At 41.1% G+C, this 25,278-nt stretch overlaps 1 protein-coding gene across 1 annotated transcript; it reads right to left on the bottom strand.

Moving 5' to 3' along the window:
* Nucleotides 1-4,591: 4,591 nt before the first annotated feature.
* On the bottom strand, nucleotides 4,592-25,272 carry LOC123522193 (zinc finger protein OZF-like). Its single transcript, XM_045294451.1, has 5 exons — nucleotides 25,227-25,272; nucleotides 24,692-24,849; nucleotides 7,943-8,066; nucleotides 7,276-7,420; nucleotides 4,592-6,952 (listed from the first exon to the last, which is right to left on the bottom strand). The coding sequence occupies exons 2-5, from the start codon at nucleotides 24,692-24,694 to the stop codon at nucleotides 5,590-5,592; spliced, it is 1,635 nt and encodes a 544-aa protein (XP_045150386.1). The 5' UTR covers nucleotides 24,695-24,849; nucleotides 25,227-25,272; the 3' UTR covers nucleotides 4,592-5,589.
* Nucleotides 25,273-25,278: the final 6 nt, after the last annotated feature.

Raw genomic sequence — 25,278 nt, 5'->3', positions numbered from 1 at the left:
GCCAAGGCTAGAACAAGGTTAAGGGACAGGTTTAGAGTGAGGCCTAGAATTAGATATTATGGTTAGAGTTAGAGTTTTATGATTTCAGGTTTTTAGCAGTTCAGGGGCAGCACATTAATATTAGGGTGTAAAGATTAGAGTTATGGGATTAGGTTAGTGTAGTATTAGAGGGTTACAGTTAGTAGTTTTATGTCCGGAATCGAGGTTAGTGTTGGACGCTTAGGGTTAGAGTTCAGTGTTAATGGTTTGGGGGCTTATAGGCTTGGCAGTTAGGAGCTGGGAGTGAAAAGTTGTCGTGGTAAGGGTAAGAAGTTAAGATGTGTTTCATATTTCATAGTTAGGGCATTAGGATAGTAGGGCTAGAGGGTTAGATGTTCAAGGTTACAGTTAGAAGTTTAGGGTTGGAATAAAAGGCTTAGTTTTTGGTTTAGCATGAAGGTTAAAAGATTGAGGTTTAAGGGTTAGCATGTTAGGGTTTTAGCATTTAGGTTTTTAGGGTTAAGATGTAAAGGTTAGGTGATTAAGGTTACAGGGCAAGAGTCAGGGCTAGAAAGTTTTTGGAGGCCTAGGGTTATAGATTTACTGCTAGGATTGTTTAGAGTTAGGGTTTATGGTTAGCAGGTTAAGGCACTAGGGTTAGAATTAATGAGTTAGAGGTTATAGTTTAATTACTGTTGAGAGCTCCTGTTAAGGATTGTAGAAGTTAACAATTAGCATTTTGGCAGTTAGGTATTTTTTGGGTTATTTAGGGTGGTGAGGGTGAAGTTAGGGGTTAAGGTTATGGGGTTGGAGTGAAGAGGTTAAGGGGTTAGGGTGGTTGAATTCAGTGGTTAGGTTTCAAGGGTCACAGATAGATCTAAGTTGGCTGTACGGACTAAAATCAGGAAGTGTGCATCAGGGTTGTATCTTCTCACCATACTTATTCTTTCTGTATGAGAGAGTTAAGGTTTATTGTGCCAAGCTGGCTGATAAACACGTGGGATTAATTGAAGGGCGGAGAGATAAAAGGCTCTGTGAGCCTTGCCTTTCTGGTTCTCAGGTCTCTTGCTCTCTGATGGTTGGACCAGGATGCAACTGCCTTAGCCAGTTCCTTGCTTCAGCTGGCAGGGCTCACTTCCTGCAATACATCCCTAAGAAGCTACATGGACCTACCCTGATGCAGCCCTGGGTGCTGGAGCAGCTGTGTGGAGACCCCTACCAGCACTGAGATGCTTACATGCTCACTGATTCGTGTTTCCACCTGTTGTCAGCATCATTGTGTGTGTTTTGTTAGATTGAGAGTACTGTGTAGATCAGTGTTGAACATATGGGCTACTGTTGGACTTATGGGCTTGGAATGCACTGGGTTGGGATGCTGTCTTAATGTAGTTACCCTTTGTATAAAACTCTCTCTTATATACATATGAGTGTCTGTGAATTTGTTTCTCTAGTCTACCCAGACTAATTCACTGTATGTTGAGCAAACTATCAGAGAAACTAGATGTTATGAAGTATGTGCATCAGGATTTGGGGCAAGGAGTATAACAACCTGCTCAATATGAAAATGATGCAACCTTACTTGCTATAAGTGAGGAGGACTTGAAGCACTTGCTGATGAAGATCAAGGATTGCAGCTTTCAGGATGGACTGCGACTCAATGTAAAGACCAAAATCCTCACAACTGGTTCAATAGGATACATTATGAGAAATGGAGAAAAGATTTAAGTTGTCAAGGATTTTGTCTTGCTTAAATCCACAATCAATGCTCACAGAAGCAGGAGTAAAGACATCAGAAGACAAGTTGCATTAGGTAACTCTGATGTGCAAGACTTCTTTAGAACACTGAAAAACACGGATGCTACCTTGAAGACTAAGGTGCATCTGACACAGCCATGGCATTGTCCAGTACCTCATATGCACGTGGAAGTTGGGTACTGAATAAGACCAAAGAACTGATGCATTTGAATTGTGCTGGGGTAGAATATTAAAAGTACCACTGACTGCTAAAATGACAAACTGATCTGTCTTGGAAGAAGTAAAGCCAGTGGGCTCCTTAAAGGCAAGGATGGTGAGATTTTGTCTCACATAATTTGGATATGTTGCCAGGAGAGAACAGTCCCTGAAGGACATGATCTTTGGTAAAGTGGAGGAGCAGCAAGAGAAAGGTCTTCCACGAGACGGAGTGACTCGGTGGCTGCGACCATGGGCTCAGGCATAAGAACAATTATGAGGGTGGCGCAGGACCGGGCAGTGGGTCGTTCTGTGTCATGCAGGCTTGCCATGGGTCAGAACTGACTTGATGGCACCCAACAAGGCAGCTGTAGTGATGGTCCGTTCCAGCTAGGTCAAGCTGTTTGACCATGTGGAACCCCAAATTGAGGCATTCATCAATTGTAATCCTACTTATACTACAGGTGCTCTGGTGGCATAATGGCAACAGTTGGGCTGCTAACTGCAATGTTGGCAGTTCGCAACTACCAGCTGCTCAACAGAAAGATGGGGTTTTCTACTCCTGTAAAGGATCATAGCCCTAGAAACTGGCGAGGGCAGTTCTACCCTGTCCTATAGGTCATTATGAGTTAGTATCCACTGGATGGCAGTGAGTTTAGAGTTTTTCTTACACCATGATTTGTGAGGGACATTTATCAAACCACATATTTTCAATTTTACCAGTAAAATAAGAATCATAATGGTTTTAAACAATTGATAGAATCCCAAAGGATGTTCACAACAGAACTACATATATAATTAGTAGATAGAATTTTAAAGAAAACATCCCTCACTAACCTATAGGAGACAACACTGGAAACACACTGTGTGAATTGCACCTGATCTGACCCCATACAGAGGCAAAACACTAAGGACATGCAACGGAACAGCAAGGGGAACAGAGCAAGGAAGTCCCGAGGGAATAGTAAAAATAGACTTTGGGGCTAGGGCATGTCACCCTATCAGATTCCACCAGAAAACACTTCTAAAGGTCAACAAACAGACCTTCAACTATTTACAGGCCTTTCTTTTTTTTGTGTGTCATTTTTGTTGTTGTTCTGTTTTCTTTTGTTGCTTTGTTTTGCTGTCGTTTTTGTGCATATTATTATCTCTGCAGATCTAGATAGGCTGGATAAACAATCTGGAGGAGAAAACTACAGAACCAATGGCTCTGGGGGAACATGGGAAAGGGGGAGGCGGGAGAAAGGAAGTGGTATTAACAAACCCAGGGACAAGGGAACAAGTGATCCAAAGTCAGTGGCAAGGAGAGTGTAAGAGGTCTGGTGGGGCTTGATCAAGGGCAATGTAACCGAGAGGAATTACTGAAACCCAAGTGAAGGCTGAGCATGATAGTGGGACAAGAAGAAAGTAAAAGGAACTGGAGAAGAACTAGGAGGCAAACGGCATTTATAGAGGTCTAAATAAAGGCATGTACTTACGTAAATATATTTATATATGATGATGGGGAAATAGATCTATGTGCATATATTTAGAGGTTTAGTATTAAGGTAGCAGATGCGACATTGGACCTCCACTCAAGTACTCCCTCAATGCAAGGGCACTTTGTTCTATTAAACTAGCATTCCATGATGCTTACCTTCCTGACAAGATCACTGAAGACAAAGCAGGTGCATCAGCAAATGTGCTGAAGAAAGCTGATGGAGTCGGGCTATCAAAAGATATATTGTCTGGGGTCTTAAAGGCTTGAAGGTAAATAAGTGGCCATCTAGCTCAGAAGTAACAAAGCCCACATGGAAGAAGCACACCAGCCTGTGTGATCACAAGGTACTGACAGGATCAGGAATCAAAGAACAAAAAATCATATAATTGTGAATGAGGGGAATGCAGAGTGGGGACCCAAAGCCCATCAGTAGGCAACTGGGCATCTCCTTACAGAAGGGTTGTGAGGAGACGAGCTAGTCAGCGTGTAGTGTAGCAGCAATGGAACATACAACTTTCCTCTAGTTCTTAAATGCTTCTTCCCCCACCCCCCCCACCACTATCATGATCCCAATTCCACCTTACAAATCCATCCAGGCCTGAGGATGTACACTGGTAGAGGTAGGAACTAGAAGCACAGGGAATCCAGGACAGTTGAACCCTTCAGGACCAGTGGTGAGAGTGGTGATACCGGAAGGGTGGAGGGAAGGTGGGGTAGAAAGGGGGAACTGAGTACATGGATCTACATATAATCCCCTCCCTGGGGGTGGGGGGGAACGGACAACAGAAAAGTGGGTGAAGGGAGACATCAGACAGTGTAAGGCATGAAAAATATAATTTATAAATATCAAGTGTCCATGGGGGGAGGGGCAGGAGGGAGGGGAAGAATGAGGAGCTGAAACCAAGGGCTCAAGTAGAAAGCAAATGTTTTGAGAATGAGGATGGCAACAAATGTACAAAAGTGCTTGATACAATGGATGGATGGATGGATTGTGATGAGTTGTACGAGCCCCCAATAAAACAATTTTTAAAAAGGGCTGAAGTAGAAAGAAAATGTTTGGAAATGATGGCAACATATGTACAAATGTGCTTGATACAATTGATGGATTGTTCTAAGAGTTGTAAGAGCCCCCAATAAAATGATTCATTAAAACAACAATAAAGAAACAAATAACAACTGTGGTGGGATACTAAGTTGGGTCTGTGGTTTTTAATGATGTTGTTAAACTAAAAATTTGATAATACATTAGAACGTGAAAAAGTAAAAAAACTTCAAAAATAAAGGTCGACAATTTTCCAATCAAGGCAATTTGAATATAACAAAAGTAAAATGACATTTTGATGGGCATTCAAAGTCAAGTGATACAATTAAAAGGGTAATTTGCTTCCAATCCCAGAGCTTATCTGTGAGATCTCATAAGGGTACTGAGAAAAAAGGGACACTAAAAATTTCCTCTTTTTTACATTCAATAGGCACAATCTACAGTGTTATAGCTTATGTTTTGTAAGAACTCTAAAACACCATTGATCTGTTACATAATGGTTTATTTTACATGAGAATTTTCATATATTGAGGAGATTTAATTAGTGAAGACTTTGATCTGTGTGTGAATCTTCACCACCTTGGAAAGGACTGGAAGTAAAAACTTTCCTAACATTTTCTTTACAATACTTGGTTATCTATCACACACACTTTCTTTTAGGTTTTGCAAAGGTATGACTCCAAGTTTCCCAACCTGTGTCTACATGTCTTTTTTCTGATGGATATTCTCACACATCTTTGGGAAACTCAGGGGAAACTGCAGTTTCTTTCATTCCTTACACAGTCAGCTGGGAGTGCTTATATGCCTAGTGCGGCATGTGAAAGGAATTCATTCTCTACCACACTTGTTAATAATTCTACACGTGTTCCTTGATGAATAACAAAAGCTTTCTCATATCCCTTTATACAGAGCCTCTTTGAACTGAGTTACTTATAGTGTTGTGTGAGATATGGCCTATATAAATGTTAACAATCCCCTACATCTACAAGGTTTCTCTATGTGTTCTTTTATGTTTGAGGCATGAAGAACTTGACTACAGGCTCTCCCATATTCTTTACATTCATAATACCTGTCTTCACTGTGAATTCTTATATGATCAGTAAGTGCTGAGAGATGACTAAAGGTTTTTCCACATTCCTTACATCCATAAGACCTCTCCACACTGTGTTCTTCTGTGTTCAATTAAGTGTGAGTACTGAGTAAAGGCTTTCTCACATTCTTTACACTTGTAACGTCTCTCCCCATTGTGAATTCTTGTATGATTAGTAAGTGCTGACAGACGACTAAAAGCTTTCCCACACTGCTTACATTCATAAGGCCTTTCTCCACTGTGTGTTCTTCTGTGTTCAGTTAGGTGTGAGTACTGAGTGAAGGCTTTCCCACATTCTTTACATTCATACGGCCTCTCTCCACTGTGTGTTCTCTTATGTACGGTAAGGTGTGCATACTGAGTAAATGCTTTTCCACATTCTTTACACTCATAAGGCCTCTCTCCACTGTGAGTTCTTCTATGTTTAACCAGGGATGAAGTATAAATAAATGCTTTCCCACACACTTTACATTCATAAGGCCTCTCCCCACTGTGAATTCTAGTGTGTTCAGTAAGTGCTGAGGGATGACAAAAGGCTTTCCCACATTCCTTACATTTATAAGGTTTCTCCCCACTGTGAGTTCTTATATGATCAGATAGTATTGAGAGACGACTAAAAGCTTTCCCGCATTCATTACATTTATAAGGCTTCTCTCCACTGTGAGTTCTTTTATGTTCAGTGAGGTGTGAGTAGAGACTAAAGGCTTTCCCACATTCTTTACATTCATAAGGCCTCTCTGCACTGTGAGTTCTTGTATGTTTAGCAAGGGCTGAAGCATTAATAAATGCCTTCCCACATTGTTTACATCCATAAGGCCGCTCTCCACTGTGAATTCTTGTATGCTCAGAAAGTGCTGAGGGGCTACAAAAGGCCTTCCCACATTCTTTGCATTCATAAGGCCTCTCTCCACTGTGGGTTCTTTTATGTTTAGCAAGAGATGAAGCATAAACAAATGTTTTCCCACATTCTTTACATTCATAAGGCCGGTCTCCACTGTGAATTCTTGTATGATCAGTAAGTGTTGAGGAATGATTAAAGGCTTTCTCACATTCCTTACATTCATAAAGTATATCTGCACTGTGAGTTCTTTTATATTTAGTGAAGGATGATGAACAACTACAAGGTTTCCCAAAAGCTACGCAGTTACAAAATTCCTCTTTTGAATGAGGTTTCAGATAAGACAGACAACTGTAAGTTTCTCCATAAATCATACAAGTGTGAGATCTGATGCAATGATTCAATGTATGACCACCTCTCTCATGAAATTCTAAAGGATTTACACTGGCAGGAGTTTCCTTGACCCTAGAAAGATTTTCAGTCCAATTGAAAAGTTTTCCACACTGATCATCCTCTTTATATTTCTTCACATTATCTTCTTTGCTTGTATGGAAATTCTCTATCATACATTTTCTGTTGAAAATAGGGAGGATGTTGTTAGAATTACATCTTTTACCATTTTAAAAATTATCATACAAAACTGAATGGGCATTTTCTGCCAACTTGTATCATGTTTCAATATCTCAGAGTGTGCCAGATAGTGGGGCTTTTTGATAATATGTGTACTCTCAAATACACACTATCTGATTCACATTTATATAAATACTGTATTGTGAAAATTAACGGAAACAACATTTAGTTAGTTTTAGAAACACAAGGTCACATGCGTGCTTGCAAACACCATGGCACATTGAGACTATCTCCTGAGACATTGCTTAATGTCATGGGTATGATACCTCAAAGGCCATTCCTGGTTGACATAATTTTCATTCCCAAGGAATTCACAGATTTCTCCTAACATGGACAACCAGGAGTCATTCTTCATGAATTGCTTCACTGTATGCTCATTGCACTTTTGTCCATCATTACCCTGCGAAGAGACTAACCAATAATTTAAAATGAAGTTTCACAATATAAAGCAAAATAGGCAAGAAATTTGACGAGTAACAAGGCATCTGTGAAGAATGAACAACTGAAGCTTTTTACTATTCCAGAAGTTTGGTAAAGGCCAAAGGATAAGAAATTTACTGAGAATTAATTCTGTGATGATTCAGAGTGATGGTAACTGAACTAGGGTATAACTTGGATTGAAAAACTGAAAGGTATTGCAAACAATGCATGTATATGTAAAATTATTATTAAAAGATGAAATGGGGAAGGATTTTTCCCATAAGCACAGAAGGCAGCAGAAAATTGAAAAATGAAAACAAGCCAGCTCAGATATGTGTGGAAGAGTCTAGCTCCTAGACTGCAAATTTCTACAGGAATGAAAGCCTCCTCTTTCTCCTGCAGAGCAGCTGGTTGGCAGCCCAAAGTGCAACCCACTACACCCCCAAGGATCCAAATACATATATACTATATCCATATACATAAATTAAGAAAAAAAAAAGAAGCCATCCTTACTCGAATCCAGGTTCCTGAATGTTTCCACCATTACGTCTCTGTAAAGTTTCCTTTGAGAAAAATCCAGCAAGGCCCACTCTTCCTGTGTAAAGTCGATGGCCACATCTTCAAATACCAATGAGTCCTAAAAACATCACAGATATTCTGAGATATTGCACCATATTCCTCAAGGTGTGCAAAGGGTGGGTGAGGATGACAGTCCAAAAGAATCGAGAATTAACAGGAAGATCATAAAAAGTTTGTGTACTCCACTTTTCCTTTGTGGTTTGCACTTTCACTTGTGACTGGTAGTACCTTATTACATAGATTTAACAAAATTTGTAACACACTGGGTTTTATATAGTTTAACTATTGATCAGCCTCCATTTTATTCCTTTCTACAAGTGTAAGGGATGCATGGTTTGTGGTTGAATGGGTGTATTTCTGACCTTGGTTTTGTGGCTACTGCCCTAAGCTGGTATAGAAGTGACCACCAACACTATTTCCTCAATTTCTAACGCAGTGAACTTATGTCTCCTGTGTTACTATAACCGTTTCAGTGTTACCATAGTCTCTACAAGGGTAAAGTTAAAAAAAAATATTGCTATTTGGGTTCCAGTTCATAAATAGGTTTTTTTCAAAACAACAACAAAAAAAGTGTTTAAACGTGTCTCTTCAATCAACGAAAGGTTTCAGACAAGTTCTCTCAGGAATACATTTGTCAGGATGCTTTTGTGATATGGGTGGGGGGGAAAATGATTTTGAGGTCAGGGTTAATGTCAAATTACACCAACCCCATAGCTACATGAGTCACAAGTCACCAGTCTGACATCTGATCCACAAACCTGGTACTTCTATGGGCTTGAGGTTGACTGCTTTTAAAACCGTGAGTCATTTTCCTGATATAAATTTCCTTATACATTCAGCATCACTGGTTTAACTTCTACATATACCTTAGCATATTCCCTTATGTCCCAGTTGACTGCAACTTCTCACAGAACTCAAACCATTAAGGAAATGGCTCACGTGGCTGGCAAATCCCAAATCCGAAGTTCAAAGCTCTGCCTGGAGGATCCTTCTCATTCAAACCAAATCAGTGTTGTTGACTCTCAGAAGGCTGCAGAAACTAGAGGACCAGATAAGGTGACAGGCTGCCAATTAACAACTTAAAGCCTGGCAGAGGAAAGCCAAATGCAAGACGCAGAGAGAAAAATGTGCCAAAGTTGCTCATTGCATCTAAAGAAACATACAATGTCCCGAACTGAAAGAGGGTTTAGTTTGATTAGCCAGGCAATGGAACACATGGAGACGCAGGGCAAGATGGCTCCCTGAGTTCTTGGTTTAAGGCTCCCTGAGTCCAGCGGTTTAAGGTAAGCTTGATCCAAAACATGGCACTTTTCATCACATCATCGGTATAGGGAGGTGAAATCTGGACAACAAATAAGGAAGACTACAGAAAAATTGGTTCATTTGAATGATGGTGTTGGTGAAGAATATTGAAAATACTGTGGACTACCAAAAGAAACAAGTCTGTTCATAAAGAAGTAAAGGCAGAATGCTCCTTAGTAGCAAGGATGGCAAGTATGATAGATTTTTATGTCAACTGGATATATCTGGGGTGAAGCTAAGGGTGGAGTACAACCTATCAATCAGGTGACAGCCTGATGATACCTCTGTGGGTGTGGTCTTTTGTGAAAGAGAGACCCTGAGCGGAACTGAGCTCTCTGTTACGCCTTGGCCTTATCCTGCATCTAGTTATCAACTTCCTGTTGTTTTGCCTGTGGACCCTAGGAACCATTAGGAGACTGCCAACCTCAAACTCATTCAGCAGACTTTAGATTCATCTTGATGTAAAACTCTTTCTTATACACAAGGAATATTACTTGATTTATTTCTCTAGATATCTTAGCCTAGCATAGACATGTTATCAGGAGAGATCAGTCCCTGGAAGAAGAAATGGTTGGTAGAGAAATGCCCTTGATAGTATGGATTGCCACAGTGGCTGCAACAATAGGCTCAAACATAGAGATTACTGTGAAGATGGCACAGTGTTTCAATCTGCTGTACACAGGTCACTAAGAGAACCAACTCCACAGCACCCACTTTCTTATTAATGTAGCAGACATTAAAGTTAAATATAATAACAAGCCATAATAGATGCAATGATTAGAAATGACTAATAACTGACATGAAAATATTATAAGGAACAAGAAGTTGTAATTGACTTTGGATTGTTATAAGGTACTTGCTCTACTCATGAAGCAATATACAGTCATTTCAAAATTGATTTGTTTTGTTTATCCATGTATAATGTAAACTCAAGGGTAATCTTTAGAAAACAAATGACATAAATACACATGAGGATAAGTAAAAAAGGTATTGCTACAAATTTATATAACCATACTCAATGCCATAGATTAAATTTTGACTCACAGGGAGAGAAGGACCACACTTCAATCCGATGCGCCAAGACGCATGAATGCAACATAGTGGCATGAAGCAGGGAACCAAGAGAGGTCTGTGGGGCTGGCCCCAATCCCAACCACGTGGAATGCCACACACACATACCAGAAGAATGCACTTTGGAGGACAGCATTGAAGCTACAGCTCAGCAGTGGGGTGCATCTGATCAGAGCGCACAGGAGCAAACAAAGAAGGAAGGAGAGAGAGAGGAGCACATCCTGGCCCACCAAGCCCCAAGGATGATATTCCTGCTCAGAGCAGCAGATGCACAGAGAGGACCATAGGGCTGACCCCACCACGAGACATGACATCTCTCACAGACCCAGAGCTCTATGGGGGACAACACTGGAGACACAGTGAGGGAATTGTGCCTGATCTGATCCCACCACACCTGCACAAAACACTAAGGGCGTGCAACAGAGCAGCAAGGGAAGCAAAGCAATGAAGTCCCCAGGGAATATAAAAAATAGACCTTGGGGTCACGGCGTGACACCCCCATTAGACTCAACCAGAAAACACTCCTAACGGTCATCAAACAGATCTTGAACTATTTATAGGCTTTTCTCTTTTGTCTTTGGTTTTTGTTGTTTTCTTTTGTTGCTTTGTTTTGCTGTCTTGTTTTATGCTTATTATTGTCTCTGCATGGCTATCTAGATCAGACAGGTGGGATAAACAATCCGGAGGAGCAAAGAATGGAGTGATGGTTGGGGTGGGAGGTGGGTAGGGGAGAGACAGGTGAGGGGGACTGGGTGGAAAGTAAGGGGGGGGGGGGGGTGTCAACAAACCCAGGGACAAGAGAACAACACTGATCTAAAATCAACGGCAAGAAGAGCATAGGATGCCTGGTGGGGCTTGATCAAGGGCAATGTAGCCAAGAGGAATTACTGAAACCTGAATGAAGGTCGAACATGATAGTGGGACAAGAGGAAAGTAAAAGGAAATAGAGGAGAGAACTAGGAGGCAAAGGACATTTATAGAGGTCTAAATATAGGTATATACATATGCAAATATATTTATATATAATGATAGAGAAATAGATCTATGTCAGTATATTTATATGTTAAGTATTAAGGCAGCAGACGGACATTGGGCCTCTACTCAAGTACACCCTCAATGCAAGAACACTTTGTTCTAATAAACCAGCATTCTGTGATGCTCACCTTCTTGACATGATTGCTAAAGACAAAATGGGTGCATAAGTACATGTGGTGAAGAAAGCTGATGGTGCCCAGCTATCAAAAGATATAGTGTCTGGGATGTTAAAAGCTTGAAGATAAATAAGCAGCCATTTGGTGAGAAGCAACAAAGCCCACATGGAAGAAGCACACCAGCTTGTGTGATCATGAGGTGTCGATGGGATCAGAAATCAGGCATCAAAGACCCAGAACAAACAATCATATAGATGTGAATGAGGGGGAGAGCGAGGTGGAATCCCAAAGCCCATCTGTAGACAATTGGACACCCCCTCACAGAGGAGTCACAGGGAAGAGACGAGCCAGTCAGGGTGCAGTATAGCACCGATGAAACACACAACTTTCCTCTAATTCTTTAATGCTTTTGTTAGGTAGTCTAGCTCAGGGACTGGAGTGTCCACAACGCATGCCCAGAGGGCCAAGGTACGGAAACAAAGGAGTGGCACACTGCACATGCTCAGAGGTTCAAGTTCCCCGCCAGGTACTTGTGGGTGAGTGCTGCATCTGGATTGGCCCACCTAATTCAATTCAGCCAATGGGATCGACCAAGGGTCGTCCACCATGCCTCCCTGCAGAATAATTGAAAAGGCAGTTGCCCGGAGTCGACTGCGTGGCTTTGGGAGCAGTTTCCAGGCAGGCTGCATGTTCGGGAGCCCTGTGGATGCCTGTTTAAACCTAAAACTTCTAACGCTCATAAACTCACCTGGATCACAAAAGAGGTTTGGGCGTGAATTCGTTCTCACGCGGAGCCAAAGACGGAGGTAGATTTATCCCCAGAGAGATCTAACTTTCTCCCTGCCTCTATCATGACCCCAATTCTACCTTACAAATTTAGCTAGACCAGAGTCTGTACACGGGTACAGATAGAGCTGGAAACATAGGGAATCCAGGACACATAAACCCCTCAGGACCAATAATGAGAGTAGTGATACCAGGAGGGTAAGGGGAAGATGGGGGTAGAAAGGTGGAACCAATCACAATGATCTACATATATAACCCCCTCCCAGGGGGAGGGACAACAAAAACGTGTGTGAAGGGGGACAGTGGGCAGTGTAAGACGTGAAAAAAAAATCATAAATTATCAAGGGTTCATGAGGAAGTGGGGGTGGGGGGGGGGATTGGGGAAAACTAAGCTGATACCAAGGGCTCAAGTAGAAAGAAAATGTTTTCAAAATGATGATAGCAACATATGTACAAATGTGCTTGACACAATGGATGGATGGATGGACTGTGATAAGAGCTGTATGGGCCCCCAATAAAATGATTTAAATTTTTTAAAAATTGACTCCTAACAACACTCTGTTGTTGATGTTGTTAGATGGCACTGAGTTGGTTCTTAACTCATGGATACCCGATGCAGAACAGAATAAAACACAGCCTGGTCCTGTGCCATCCCCACAATTTTTCCTATGCTTGAACTCATTGTTGCAGCCACAGTGTCAATACATCTCTTTGAAGGCCTTCCTCTTTTTCACTGTCCCTCTACTTTATCAAGCATGATGCCCTTCTTCTCCAGGGACTGGTCTCTCCTGACATGTGCAAAGTGTGTGAGATGAAGTCTCCCCATCTTTGCCTCTAAGGAGCATTCTGACTGTACTTCTTACAAGACACACTTGTTTATCCTTTTAGAAGTCTATGGTACTTTCAATATTGTTCACTAGCATCATAATTCCAAAGCATCCATTCTAGTTTGGGCTTCCTCATTCATCAACTTCCACATGCATGAGTCAAGTGAAAATACCTTGGCTTGGGTCAGGCGCACCTTAGTCCACAATCCAATATTAACACTCTACAAGAGGTTTTGTGTAGCAGATTTCCTCAGTGCTATGTGTCTTCTACCTGCTGTTTCCATGAGCAATGATTGTGGATCCAAGCAAGATGGAATACTTCACAACTTTAATCTTGTCTCCACATATCATTGGTCCATCTGTGAGCATTTTTGTCTTCTTTACATTCAGTTGTAATCCATACAGAAAGGCTGAAATCTTCACCGGCAATTGTTTCAAGTCCTGCTCACTTTCAGCAAGCAAGGTGATGTCATCTGCATATTAAAGGTTGCTAACAAGCCCTCCTCCAATTCTGCCATGTTCTTCCTCAAATAATCAAGTTTCTCTGCTGATTTGCTCAGCAAACAGGTAGAGTAAGTATGAGGAGAGGATATAACCCTGTGACACACCTTTCTTGATTATAAACTATTCAGCATTCCCTTGTTCTATTTGTACAACTGCCTCATGATCCATGCACAAGTTCCACGTGAGCACAATGAAGTGTTGTGGAATTCCTGTTCTTCTCAAGGTTATCCAAAGGTTTTTGTGGTCCACATAGTGGAATACCTTTACATAATAAATAAAACACAAGTAAACATCTTTCTGGTATTCTCTGCTTCCAGCCAAGATCTACCTAACATCTGCAATGATATGCCTTGTTCCTCTGTCCTCTTCGAATCCATCCTGAACCTCGGGCAGCTCCCTGTCAATGTACTGCTGCAGCCATTGTTGGATGTTCAGCAAAATTTTACTTGCATGTGCCATCATTGATACTGTTCTGTAGTTTGAACATTCTGTTGGCTTCTGTGTTAGTCTGGGTACTTTAGAGAAACAGATCCACAGAAACTCATGTATAAGAGAGTTTCATATAAAGGTGAAGTATGCATCAAGAAAACATCCCAACCCAGGGATGCCCAAGCCCACAAGTCCAACATTAACCCATCAACCCATATGTCCAACACCAATCCACAAAGTCCTCCTCCATCTCACAAAACAGACACAATGATACTGACTGCAGGAGGAAAGCCAAATCAGTGAATGTGTATGCAGCTCAGTGCTGGAAGGGGTCTCACCATGGGTGCTCCAGCATGCTGCACTCTAGTCCCACCATCAGAAAGCAAGAGACCCCGAGAACTAGAAAGGCGAGGCTCACTGAGCCATTTATCCCTCTGCCCTCCAATTAACCCCACATGTGTATCGGCCAGGTTGGCACAATAAACTAACTACCTCACTTCTATCTTTAGAATGGGTACAAAAATGGACCTCTTTCAGTCAGTTGGCCAAGTAGCTGTCTTCCAAATTTCCTGGTATCCACGAATACTTCCAGTGCCTCATCAGCTCCTGGAACTTTGTTTGGCCAGTGCCTTCAGTGCAGACTACACTTCTTCCTTCAGCACCATTGGTTCTTGCTCATATGCCATCTCCTGAAATGGCAGTATGTTGACAAATTCTTTTTGGTACAGTGACTCTGTATTCTTTCCATCTCTGTATGCTTCCTGCATGATTCAACATTTTGCACATAGAATCTTCAGTATTGTAACTTGAGACCTGAATTTTTTTCTTCAGTTCTTTCTGTTTAAGATATGCTAAATATATGTTCTTATTTAGATTTCTAACTCTAGGTCTGTGCACATTTCATTGTAATATTTTACTTGTTTGTCAGTTAGTTGTACTGTGGTGGCTTGCATGTTCTGGTATTTCAAACGCCAGCAGGATCATTCAAAATGAACAAGTTTCAGCGGAGCTTCTGGATTAAGAACAGACTATGAAGAAGGACCTTGCTGCCCCCAGGAAGCAGCTGCTGAAAACTTTATGCACAGCATGGACACAGAACACTGTCACAAATTGTGCTAGAGGATGGGCCCCTTGGGTTGAGAGACAGTGGAAAAGTGGCTGTGTTACTGATTTGTCAACGTTGAGTCAACCATGGTGATGTCAATGGAGTAAAGCCTGTGGGAGTGGAGCCTTCAGGTCCTTCATTTGCTGATGGGATACAACTCAAGTTCAAAAGAATCAGTTGCGAAAACCTGATAATTGGAACTTGGACTGCATTAAGTCGGAATCTAGAAAAACTGGAAGCAATCAAAAATGAAATGAACACATAAAGATTGATATCCTAGGCACTGAGCAAGCTGCAATGGACTGGTATTGGCTAATTTGAATCATAACCTCATACAGTTTACTATGCTGGAATGACACAATCAAGAGGCATGGTGTGCCATTCATAGTCAAAAAGGGCATTTCATGATCTTTTTTTTTTTTTTTGCCTTTTAAATTTTGTTTATTCTTTTTTTTTTTTTTAATCGCTTTATTAGGGGCTCATACAACTCTTAGTACAATCCATACATACATCAGTGGTGTAAAGCACATTTGTACATTCATTGCCCTCATCATTCTCAAAGCATTCATGATCTATTTTAAAGTACCGTGCAGTCTGTGATAGGATTTTATCTATCTGCATTCAAGGAAATCTAATCAATATAACTATTATTCACTGATGCCATTTTCCTAAAAACTTCTTAATAAATAATGTCCTGTAATCGTCATATGTCCTTCAAGAAAATCTGTCACAATGCCCCCACTGGAATCCAAAAAGAACAGTCTCTATATAACCTTCTTAGCTGACCTCTTCACATTTAATTCAACTCACCCAGTTGACTTAGAAGTCACTGTTTTGATTGTACCTTGGTTGCTGGATCAGGGTGGTAAATCTAAGACTCATCAACACTTAAAACTTGCTGTATAAAAACATTATTAGATTTATATTTCTTAGAAAGCATAAGGAAAGACCAGCTCTGTGAGCAAACTCATTTTCATGCAATGCATTTTTTAGTATCCTTTATACTAAGACTACTCTGGGATATACCTCTATGTATAGGAACTAGCATCCTAGTAGCAATACTTTATATAAAACTCACACTAAAAAAAAACACCCATTCACTGCCATCAACTTGATTCTGATTCATATTAAAGCTGTTGGACAGAGCAGAAGCCATTTTACAAGGTTCCCAAGGCTGGAGACGGACTGGATCATCTTTCTCCTACAGAGCTGGGAGTCGGCTCGAACTACCGACTTTCAAACTACCAGCCCAATGCTTCGGCCAGTGCAGCACCAGGGCTACTGGGAGGACAAACACATTATATAAAAAGATCAATTAAGGCAAGAGAAGGCAGAAAAAAGTGGAAGCAAAAAAAGGGGGGGGGGTGTCAACAGATAGAAACAATAACATTTAAGATAGACATTAATACAACTATATCAATAATCCCCTTGCCTACATAAAACAATGTAAAAAATCTCCTTAGTTTACAAAAAAATTTCACTTCATGTATTAAAGCACAGAAATATTAAAAACACAGGTTTGGAGAGGAAAGCACCATCTCCAGTCTCAGCCAAGGATCTTGCAGGGGCCATGCCACTGTGCCTGAAAATCTCCACCACGGAGATTTCACTTTTGATGACTCCATCCTGGAAACCAGGCCCACCCTGGAGGCTCTCGTGGCGTGTATAGTCCCGGCTTGGCTGTGTGCTGCTGCCAAGCCACCAGGAGGGCCCTGTGGGATCTGGAGGGCCCCGGATGTGAGGGGTGCCCATCAACCCTAAGGGGGCTTCCTGCAGATAATGAAGGCCAGGAACTTCCTCAGAAGTCGCTGAGACATCTCCCATCAGCACAAGCAGAAGGGTGCACAGCCCAACCCTTCCTGCCCATCAAGGGTAAGGTGACCAGACGTCGTGCTTTTGGTGGGACAGTCCCGATTCTTAACAATTTGTCCTGCGTCCCATGCGTTTAAAAAAAGTTCCGATTTTTGGAAAGAATGCATGACAAGCAGGAGAACGGGAAGAGAATATACGGTTTTCGGCTGCCATGTGGCTATTTCGCCAGGATATAAGTTTTATATTATTTTTGTTAATTTTATAATGTTAAACTTTAATAATAACAAATCATTGTTGAGAACTGATTATCAAGAACTGCTTATCAAAGTTCGCATTGTTGACCAGTTGTTAGAATTCGACCACCATTGTTTGGACTTAATGAACAATAGCATTTTTTGGCATTGGCAACAACGAAAACATTTTGTAACTGTCTCTCAGACAATACACACCGTACTGCATGCTAGTTAAAGAAGTGATGTCAACAAATCAGCTATTCCGATAATTTAGGTAAGTAAATTATTTATTTATCTCATAAATACATAAATTTGCTTGAATTTAGCAGACAGTACTGGAATGATGTGCAAAAATCATTCGATCATATTACTCAAAATTTCCCATATTTCCAAAAATGATCTTTTTAATTAATAAAAAAATATACTGATAAGGAAAAGGTTAAATATTGGGCATAAGCAAAAATCACAACAGAGAACTAATGGTTAGAACTATTTCATCATTTTGAAACAAACCATGTTCCATACAATAATGCACTAAAAATTGTGGAATATGCGCTGTCCTTACCAGGCACTGGTGCTGCGACTGAACGCGTTTTTTCTACATTAAATAGAGTGTGGACATCAGAAAATTCACAATTAAGTGTTGAGATTTGAAAGCCATTTTATGTGTGAAATATAATTTAACAAATTCTTGTGAAAATTTTCATGACCTTTTAAATGACAGCAATCTACTAAAAAAAATTCACTAAAATAAGAAATATGCCAAAGAATAAAACAATAGTATACATAATTTTTTAATGTATTATATTTGTAAATTGTACTTATGTTGAAATTTTTAAAAATAATGTCGTTAGGGGCCAACAAGTTGTGTATTCAGGAGAACGAAACACTGCCTGGTCCTGGAAACACACAGAAGTTTTGTCACAGAAAGGTCTACTTACTAAAACTGAAAATTCACCGGGGAGTTGAGTGGCATATTAGAGCAGATAGAAGAAAGTCAACATGCTTGAATGTAGCTGTTGTAAGTTGTTGCTGAGTTCTATGGGGCTCAGTGTGGGCAAGCCAGTACTACTAACACCATTTTCAAGGTGTGACCTTTGGAAGCTGCTTGCCAGGACTGTCTCCTGAGGTGCTTCTGAGAGGTAAGAACCATCAACCTTGTGGCTAGTATCACTGAAGACCTCCGTAACTTGGGTATAGAAAACAATTAGAATTAATCAGTCAGAGGAGCACAAAGAAAAATGAATGAAGAACAGTGAATAGAAATTCACTTGGTTTTGTGGGACACCATAAAGTGAATCAACATATATATCAGGGGTATTCCCAAAGAAAAAGAAAGAGAGAAAGAGGCAGAAAGAATTTGGAGAAGTACTGACTGGCACAGTCCCAAATTTGTTGAAGGCATGGCACATCTGGATATACAAAAAAGCTCAATCAAGAAGTAATTCAGAAATCCTTCAGAAAATAAACAGAAAGCATGGAGACCAGAAGGTAATTGGGTATAATATTTAACGTGATAAAATAAAATAAAAAACATCAACTAAAATTATGTCTGTCTAAACTGCACATTACAATGCAGGGAGAAATACCAGTACTCTGATACCAAGGTCAGATGGCACACACAACCAAAATATTTTTAAAAAGACAGGTCCTAATGAACACAGATGCTAAAGTACTCCACAAAATACTAAGGATCAAACCTGAAAGTGTATAAAGATAATTACATACCACGACAAATTAGGATTTAGCTCAAAAGTCAAGAATAGTTAACATTAAATAATAATAACAGTAATAATAAAAATATCACATCAATCACACAAGAAAAAAAATACACCATCATGTCAACAAAAGAAGCAACATTTTCCATGAATTATTACATAGTCGATAAGAACACTCAATACACTAGGATGGAAAATGAAATTCTGTACATGACAATAAGCACTCATAGACATCTTAGAGTTCAAATCATATTCAGTGGTGAAAAAAAGCAAAGCTTTCCCTCTAAAGAGAAGATAGGGATGTCTCTTCTCTGCTGCTATCCATCAACCTCTGATACAGGGCAGGGAGACGAGCTTCTCTGAGTGGAAGACACTGAAGTATGAATGAGATAGAGAATCCACCTCTCTCATGATACAATCAAACTTGTGGCTGGCACAAAGCTTTGGAGCCCTTCATTTGTTGGAAAAGCACAGTCAAAATAAGAACAGCTTCAAACATGCACTAATAATTGGAATGTGGAATGTACAAAGTAGGAATCTAGGAAAAGGGGACGCCATCAAGTATGGAACAGAATAAATAAAGATTGATTTCCTAAGCATTAGTAGCTGACAATGGCGATTTTGAATCAAATAACCCTATAACTTATTATGCTAGGAATGACAAATTCTATAGGAATAGCATTCCATCCATTGTCAAAAAGAACATTTCAAGATCTTGAAGTACAATGACTTAGATGATGGTTATGTATCTACCTCCAAGGAAGACTAATACAATTACTATTAAAATTTAGATGCCAAGAAGTACACCCAAATATGAAAAAAAACAAACACCCTGAAGAACTCTGTCAATTTCTTCAATATAAACTTGATCAAGCATATAATCAATGCAAAAACTGAAAACAGAGAGAATCAGTAGGTAGAAAATATGGCCACAGTGATAGAAACAAAACTGGAGCTTGCATGACAGAATTTTGCAAGATAAATGATTTCTTTATCACAAATATCTTCTTCAACAACATAAAAAAGCTTCTATGGTGGTGGAACTCACCAAATGGAATCCAGTGGAATAGGACCGACCACTTTTGTAGGAAGAGCACGGAGCAGCACAGTATTCTCAGCCCAGACAAGGCCAGACTGTGGAACAGAGCATCAATTGTTTCTATGCAAGTTCATTAAAAACAAGTCCATGAGAACCACAATGTAACATTGAGTATAACTCACCGTACTCTGGAGAACATCTCAGGAACAGAATTGACCCACTGAGCAGTAACGATGCAAGACCTGACAAACTGTGGGATGCCATCAAGAACACCACCCATTAAAAAGACAGGAAAGAAAGAAAAAGACCAAAGTGGGTGGAAATCAGAATAATTCTGAAACTTGCTCTTGAATGTAAAGTGGCTAAATTGTACAAAAGAAACTAAAGAGCCGAAAATTACAAGAGGCAACTCAAGAAAATAAAGTTAAGCATTACAATGAAATGTGCAAGAACTTGAGTAAAAAAGATAATTAGAAGAAAACATTCAACACATCTCAAGTTAAAATTAAAACCTTAAGTTGCAATATTGTAGGATTCTATGGGCAAATGCTGAATGATGCAGGAAGAGTACAATGATGAAAAGAATACAGAGTCATTGTAGCAAAAAGAATGGGTCGATATTGGACCATTTCAAGAAGTAGCTTGCAATCAAAAACTGAAGGTACTGAAGAGAAAAGTCAAAGCTGGACTAAGGCACTGGGAGATCCCAAAGGCCCAAGAATTGATGGTAAACCAACTGAAATGTTTCAAAACATGGATGCAGCACAGGAACCTCTCAAAACTCACCACTACCAGTCTGTTCCACACCAGAGCTCCCCCTGTGCGTTTCCAAGACTGTAAACCTTTCTGGAAGCAGAAAGCCGTGTCGTCTTGCTTCCACAGATCAGCTGGCGATTTCACACTGCTTGTGTTGTGTTTAGCAGCCCAACGTCTAAGCAGCACACCACCAAGGCTCCTTGGAAACACTCACTGGTTTATGTAAAAAAAAAATTGGAAAAGTTACCTCGCCAACCAACTGGAAGAGATCTATATTTGTGTCCATTCCAAAGAAAAGTGGAAATTATCAAACAATATCATTGCTATAACATCATCTAACTGCCATCAGTCAATGTCGCCTCACAGCAGCCCTACAGGACAAGTTAGAACTGGCTCTGTGGGTTTCTGAGACTGTCACTGTTAGCGACAGTAGAAAGCCCTGCCCTTCTCCCAAGAAGTTGCTAGTGATTACAAACTGTTGACCTTGCAGATCGTAGCCCAGTACAAGAGAGTACAATTAAAAAGAAAAAAAATTTGTTGCAATACATTGATAGCTGCCAGAAATCCATTAAAGAACATGAACTGAGGGCTATCATTGCTGATATGAGATGGATCTTAAAAAGCAGAAAGATGTTTACGTGTTTTATTGATTATGTAAAGGCATCTGGATGAATCATAAAAAAATTATGAATACTTTTGCAAAGAATGGAATTCCAGAAAATTTCATTGTGGTCATGTAGAACTTGAACATAAACCAACCGGGAGTCATTTGAACTGAACTCCTCACAACTGTTTTTATGTTTGATCCCATTGCTGCAACCACTGGGTCAATTAATCTTATCGAGGGCCTTCCTCTTTTTCGCTGCCCCTCTGCTTTACCAAACATGGTGTCCTTTTCCAGGGCCTGGTCTCTTCCGATAACGTGTCCTAAGAATGGAGATGAAGCCTCACCATCCTTGCATCTAAGGAACATTCTTGCTGTATTTCTTCCAAGGCAGATTTGTTAGGTTTTTGGCAGTCCATGGTACTTTCAATTTTTGTCAGCACCATAGTTCAATTATTTCTTCCTCAGTCTTCCTTATTCATGCTCAACTTTCAGATGCATACGAAGTGACTGGAAATACCATGACTTGGATCAGGTGTACCTTAGTCCTCAAAGTAATATCCATGCTTTTCAACACTTTAGTCTTGTATAGCAGATTTAACCAGTACAATGAGTTTGATCTCTTGACTTGATCTAACAATTTTAGAGGGTCCTTTGGCATCAACTTGATCGCAGTGAGGTTGGGTGAGAAAACTCTCCGTCGAGGATAAGGTATCACCTTATACTGCCATTGATAGTAAAGTTCAAAACACTGAAAATAAATGCTAGAGAGGATGTGAAGTGATAAGGGCCTCATTCACTGCTGTTGAGACTGTCAAACTGCATAACCACTGTGGAAAGCAGCATGGTGCGTCCTCAAACAACTGGGAAAAATACCTACAACCCAACAAGCACTGCACTCATCATACATCCTACAGAAATAAGGAGCACAGTTTGTACAGATATAGCCACACCCCAAGTTCTTCATAGCCCCAACCACAGTATTAAGAGGACAGCAACAATGTAAATGGACACCAGTGGAGGAGTAGATAAACTCTGGTACATACACACATACATACTACACATTGCTAAAAACTAAGGATGGAAATGTGAAGAAGACCCATGACATGGATGGATCCGGAGGACATTATGCATTAGGTTGAGTGAAGGCAGTCATTCACTAAAGAACTAACATGGTAATAGACCGCTTTTATAAACAACAACACAATTACAATAATGCTTTTTACAGCAAAAGAAACAATTATTTGAGGGCTACCAGGGATGGGAGGGAAGTAGATAGAGGAGGAAGCAATAAGCTAGCACAGAGATTAGCAAATTTTTTAGATGGAAGAGCCAATCCTGCCCCTCACAACAATTTAAAAATTATTTATTTGAGAGTCACAAAAATACTTTTACAAACAAACAAAATCACCATCATCTGAGAAAAGATTTTCCACCAGAACCACATGTATGTACCAAAAGAACCACATATGGCTTGAGAGGCAGAGTTTGCAGAGCCCTGAACTAGAGGGTAGGCAGGTATTAACCAGGCTGAAGAGGAATACAACATCCCATAAGGAGAAAAGTTAAAAAAAGGTGGTGGTGGTAGGGGAGCCCACAGGGCAAACTTTTGAATGATTAGAAGTTGTTGAATACAGAAATGATTATTTTAAATGTCAACTTCTATTAATTTCACAATACATTTTTTTTTAAAGGAGAAAACCCCTTTTAAAGGATAATCACCATCTAACTCAAAGCTCTCTCTTTCGACTTCAATAGAGAACTACAATTCGTCCGTCATCTTATGGCAGTCAGAAGAAGGAAGCCCCACAGGCAGGCTTAGCACAGTAGCTGCTCAGGCATAATACGCTATATATAGTAGTCTTCCAGGGTCCCTTTACATATTTAATAAGCTTACAGGTAACTTTTGTTGCTGTCCTTGTTCAGTGCCATGAAGTCCATGCTGACCCACGGCCACCCAATGCACAGCAGAATGAAACCCTGCCTGGTGCTACCCCATCCTCACAACTGTTCCTGTGCCTGAGCCCCTTGTTGCAGCCACTGTGCCCACCCATTTCCTTGAGGGTCTTCCTCTTTTTCACTGCTCCTCGACTTTACCCAGCATGATGCCTTTCTCCAGGGACTGGTCTCTCCTGACAACATGTCAAAAGTATGTAAGGCAAAGTCTTGCCCATTCTTGCCTTTAAGGGTCATTCTGGCAATACCTCTTCCAAGACAGATTGTTTGTTTTTAGCAGTCCATGAACTTTCAATATTCTTCTCCAGCACTGACTCTCCAGCATAGAATTCAAATTTATTGATTCTTCTTTGGTCTTCCTTATTCAATATCCACCTTTCACACACATACAGCAATTGAAAATATCATGGCTTGGGTCAGGCACACCTTAGTCCTTAAAGTAGCATCCTTGCTAAAGAATACTGAGGGGAAAAGGTAACTTTTACATCAGTTAAAATAGACTTTTCTCTGAATTTGAGGAGTTTCATAACAATTAAAATATTTTCAGCAGAATCATAACAAATGGATCCCGAAAGTTGCTTATAATGGAAACTATAACCCTGAGAACTTAAAATGCCCCCAATGCCCATGTTCAGTTTCTCTAGCAAAATAGTATGAACTGTACATTCTACACTGACACTATGTGGAGTAGGCAGAATTCTAAGAGAGGTGGCACCAGCCCTCAGCATCAACAGGCCCAGAGGAAACCTTGAATAGATGTCCTGCTTCTCAGGAAACACTCTAGCAAAACTGTCCTCCGCTGGCCAAAATGATGGCTCTGCAGATCTCGCACATGACCTAGTGGGGCCCACTCTCCAGCATCATTCCTTCAGTGAGCTCATCACAGTGGCAAGCCCCAAACAGGACCACACAAAGAGTAGGCTTCTACTCCTAATAACACTCTCTCCCTTTCTTTACCCACTTATCACAAACTTCTACAACTTCACAGAAAGGCCCCAGTGTCTGGAGAAACCCAGACCACTGCAGAGACAGGGCAGGATGGCTCTGAGGGCCTAGGGCCTCCTCAAACAGATGGCTCCATTTGCAGGCTCTGGGCACGAGACTGTGTTATCCAACACAGAGCACTGACACTCTTGAGACAGTGAGGCCCCATGGTGTCAGCTTTGAGATTCTAGTCAGGAAAGGTGTCCCCAGGTATGCAAGGCCTGACAAAGTCCACAAGAACAGGGGAAGGTCCCAGTGAGAGTGGAGTAGGGCCTTGGGTGCCTCTAAGAATTCAGTCCCTTCCACCATCCATTCCTCCATGGAAGAAACATAGGACTGGCCCACCAAGTCATATACAACTTCACCCAACTGTATTAAGAGTGTCCTGCCTTTCTTTGGTGCTCACCATTGAAAGTTCTGTCAACACCAGTAAGTCACTGAAAGGGAATGGCCTTGGAAGCAAGTCACCAGGCAGGTATACGTGGATCACAAGCCAAGGTGACTGGCCCAGGTGGTCGCTGTCTAGACGGGATTCATTTTCTCGGGCCTGGACGAGGCGGGGACCTGCAATGAAAAGAGGAAAGAGAGTGGCTAGCTGCTGGCCCTCAGCTCCCGATCCCTGCGCAGACTTCCCACTAAGCAGGGTGCGGCAGCTGCTTGCAGAAGCTGCCTCAACCGCTGGCTGCGATCGCGCCGACGCCGACGGGCCTGTCCTGCGTGCGTCCGGACCGCAGAGAACACACGGCGCTCGGGAAATCGGTGCGCGCCTGCCCTAGGATGGTCAGCATTCTACACCGGACGACCCGGGGTTGGACATGCTGTGTCTGACACGATCCTGAAGAAACGTCTGTCTCAAAGCCAACGCAGCTCCCGCAGTGCGCTTCCTGCGAAATCTGTCCTCGTGACAGTGAGCCAAGTGCGCGTCTGAAGTCCCGACCCACCTCCTACCGTGACTGCTATGGCTGCACGCGTCTTAAAGGCGTCCTTTGCGGC

The sequence above is a fragment of the Echinops telfairi genome, unplaced genomic scaffold (genome assembly GCF_000313985.2).
Source record: "Echinops telfairi isolate 266 unplaced genomic scaffold, ASM31398v2 ScPeMD7_3533;HRSCAF=4204_0, whole genome shotgun sequence".
Lineage (NCBI taxonomy): Eukaryota > Metazoa > Chordata > Mammalia > Afrosoricida > Tenrecidae > Echinops > Echinops telfairi.
The sequence above is the reverse complement of the archived record's forward strand: the minus strand, read 5'-3'. Positions and strand labels throughout refer to the sequence as shown.

Coding starts and splice junctions, on each gene's coding strand:
- LOC123522193 (XM_045294451.1), bottom strand. Junction 7,421..7,942: donor ATTCAGGAACCTGGATTCGA/GTAAGGATGGCT, acceptor ATTATTGGTTAG/TCTCTTCGCAGGGTAATGAT. Junction 6,953..7,275: donor AACCAGGAATGGCCTTTGAG/GTATCATACCCA, acceptor TATTTTCAACAG/AAAATGTATGATAGAGAATT.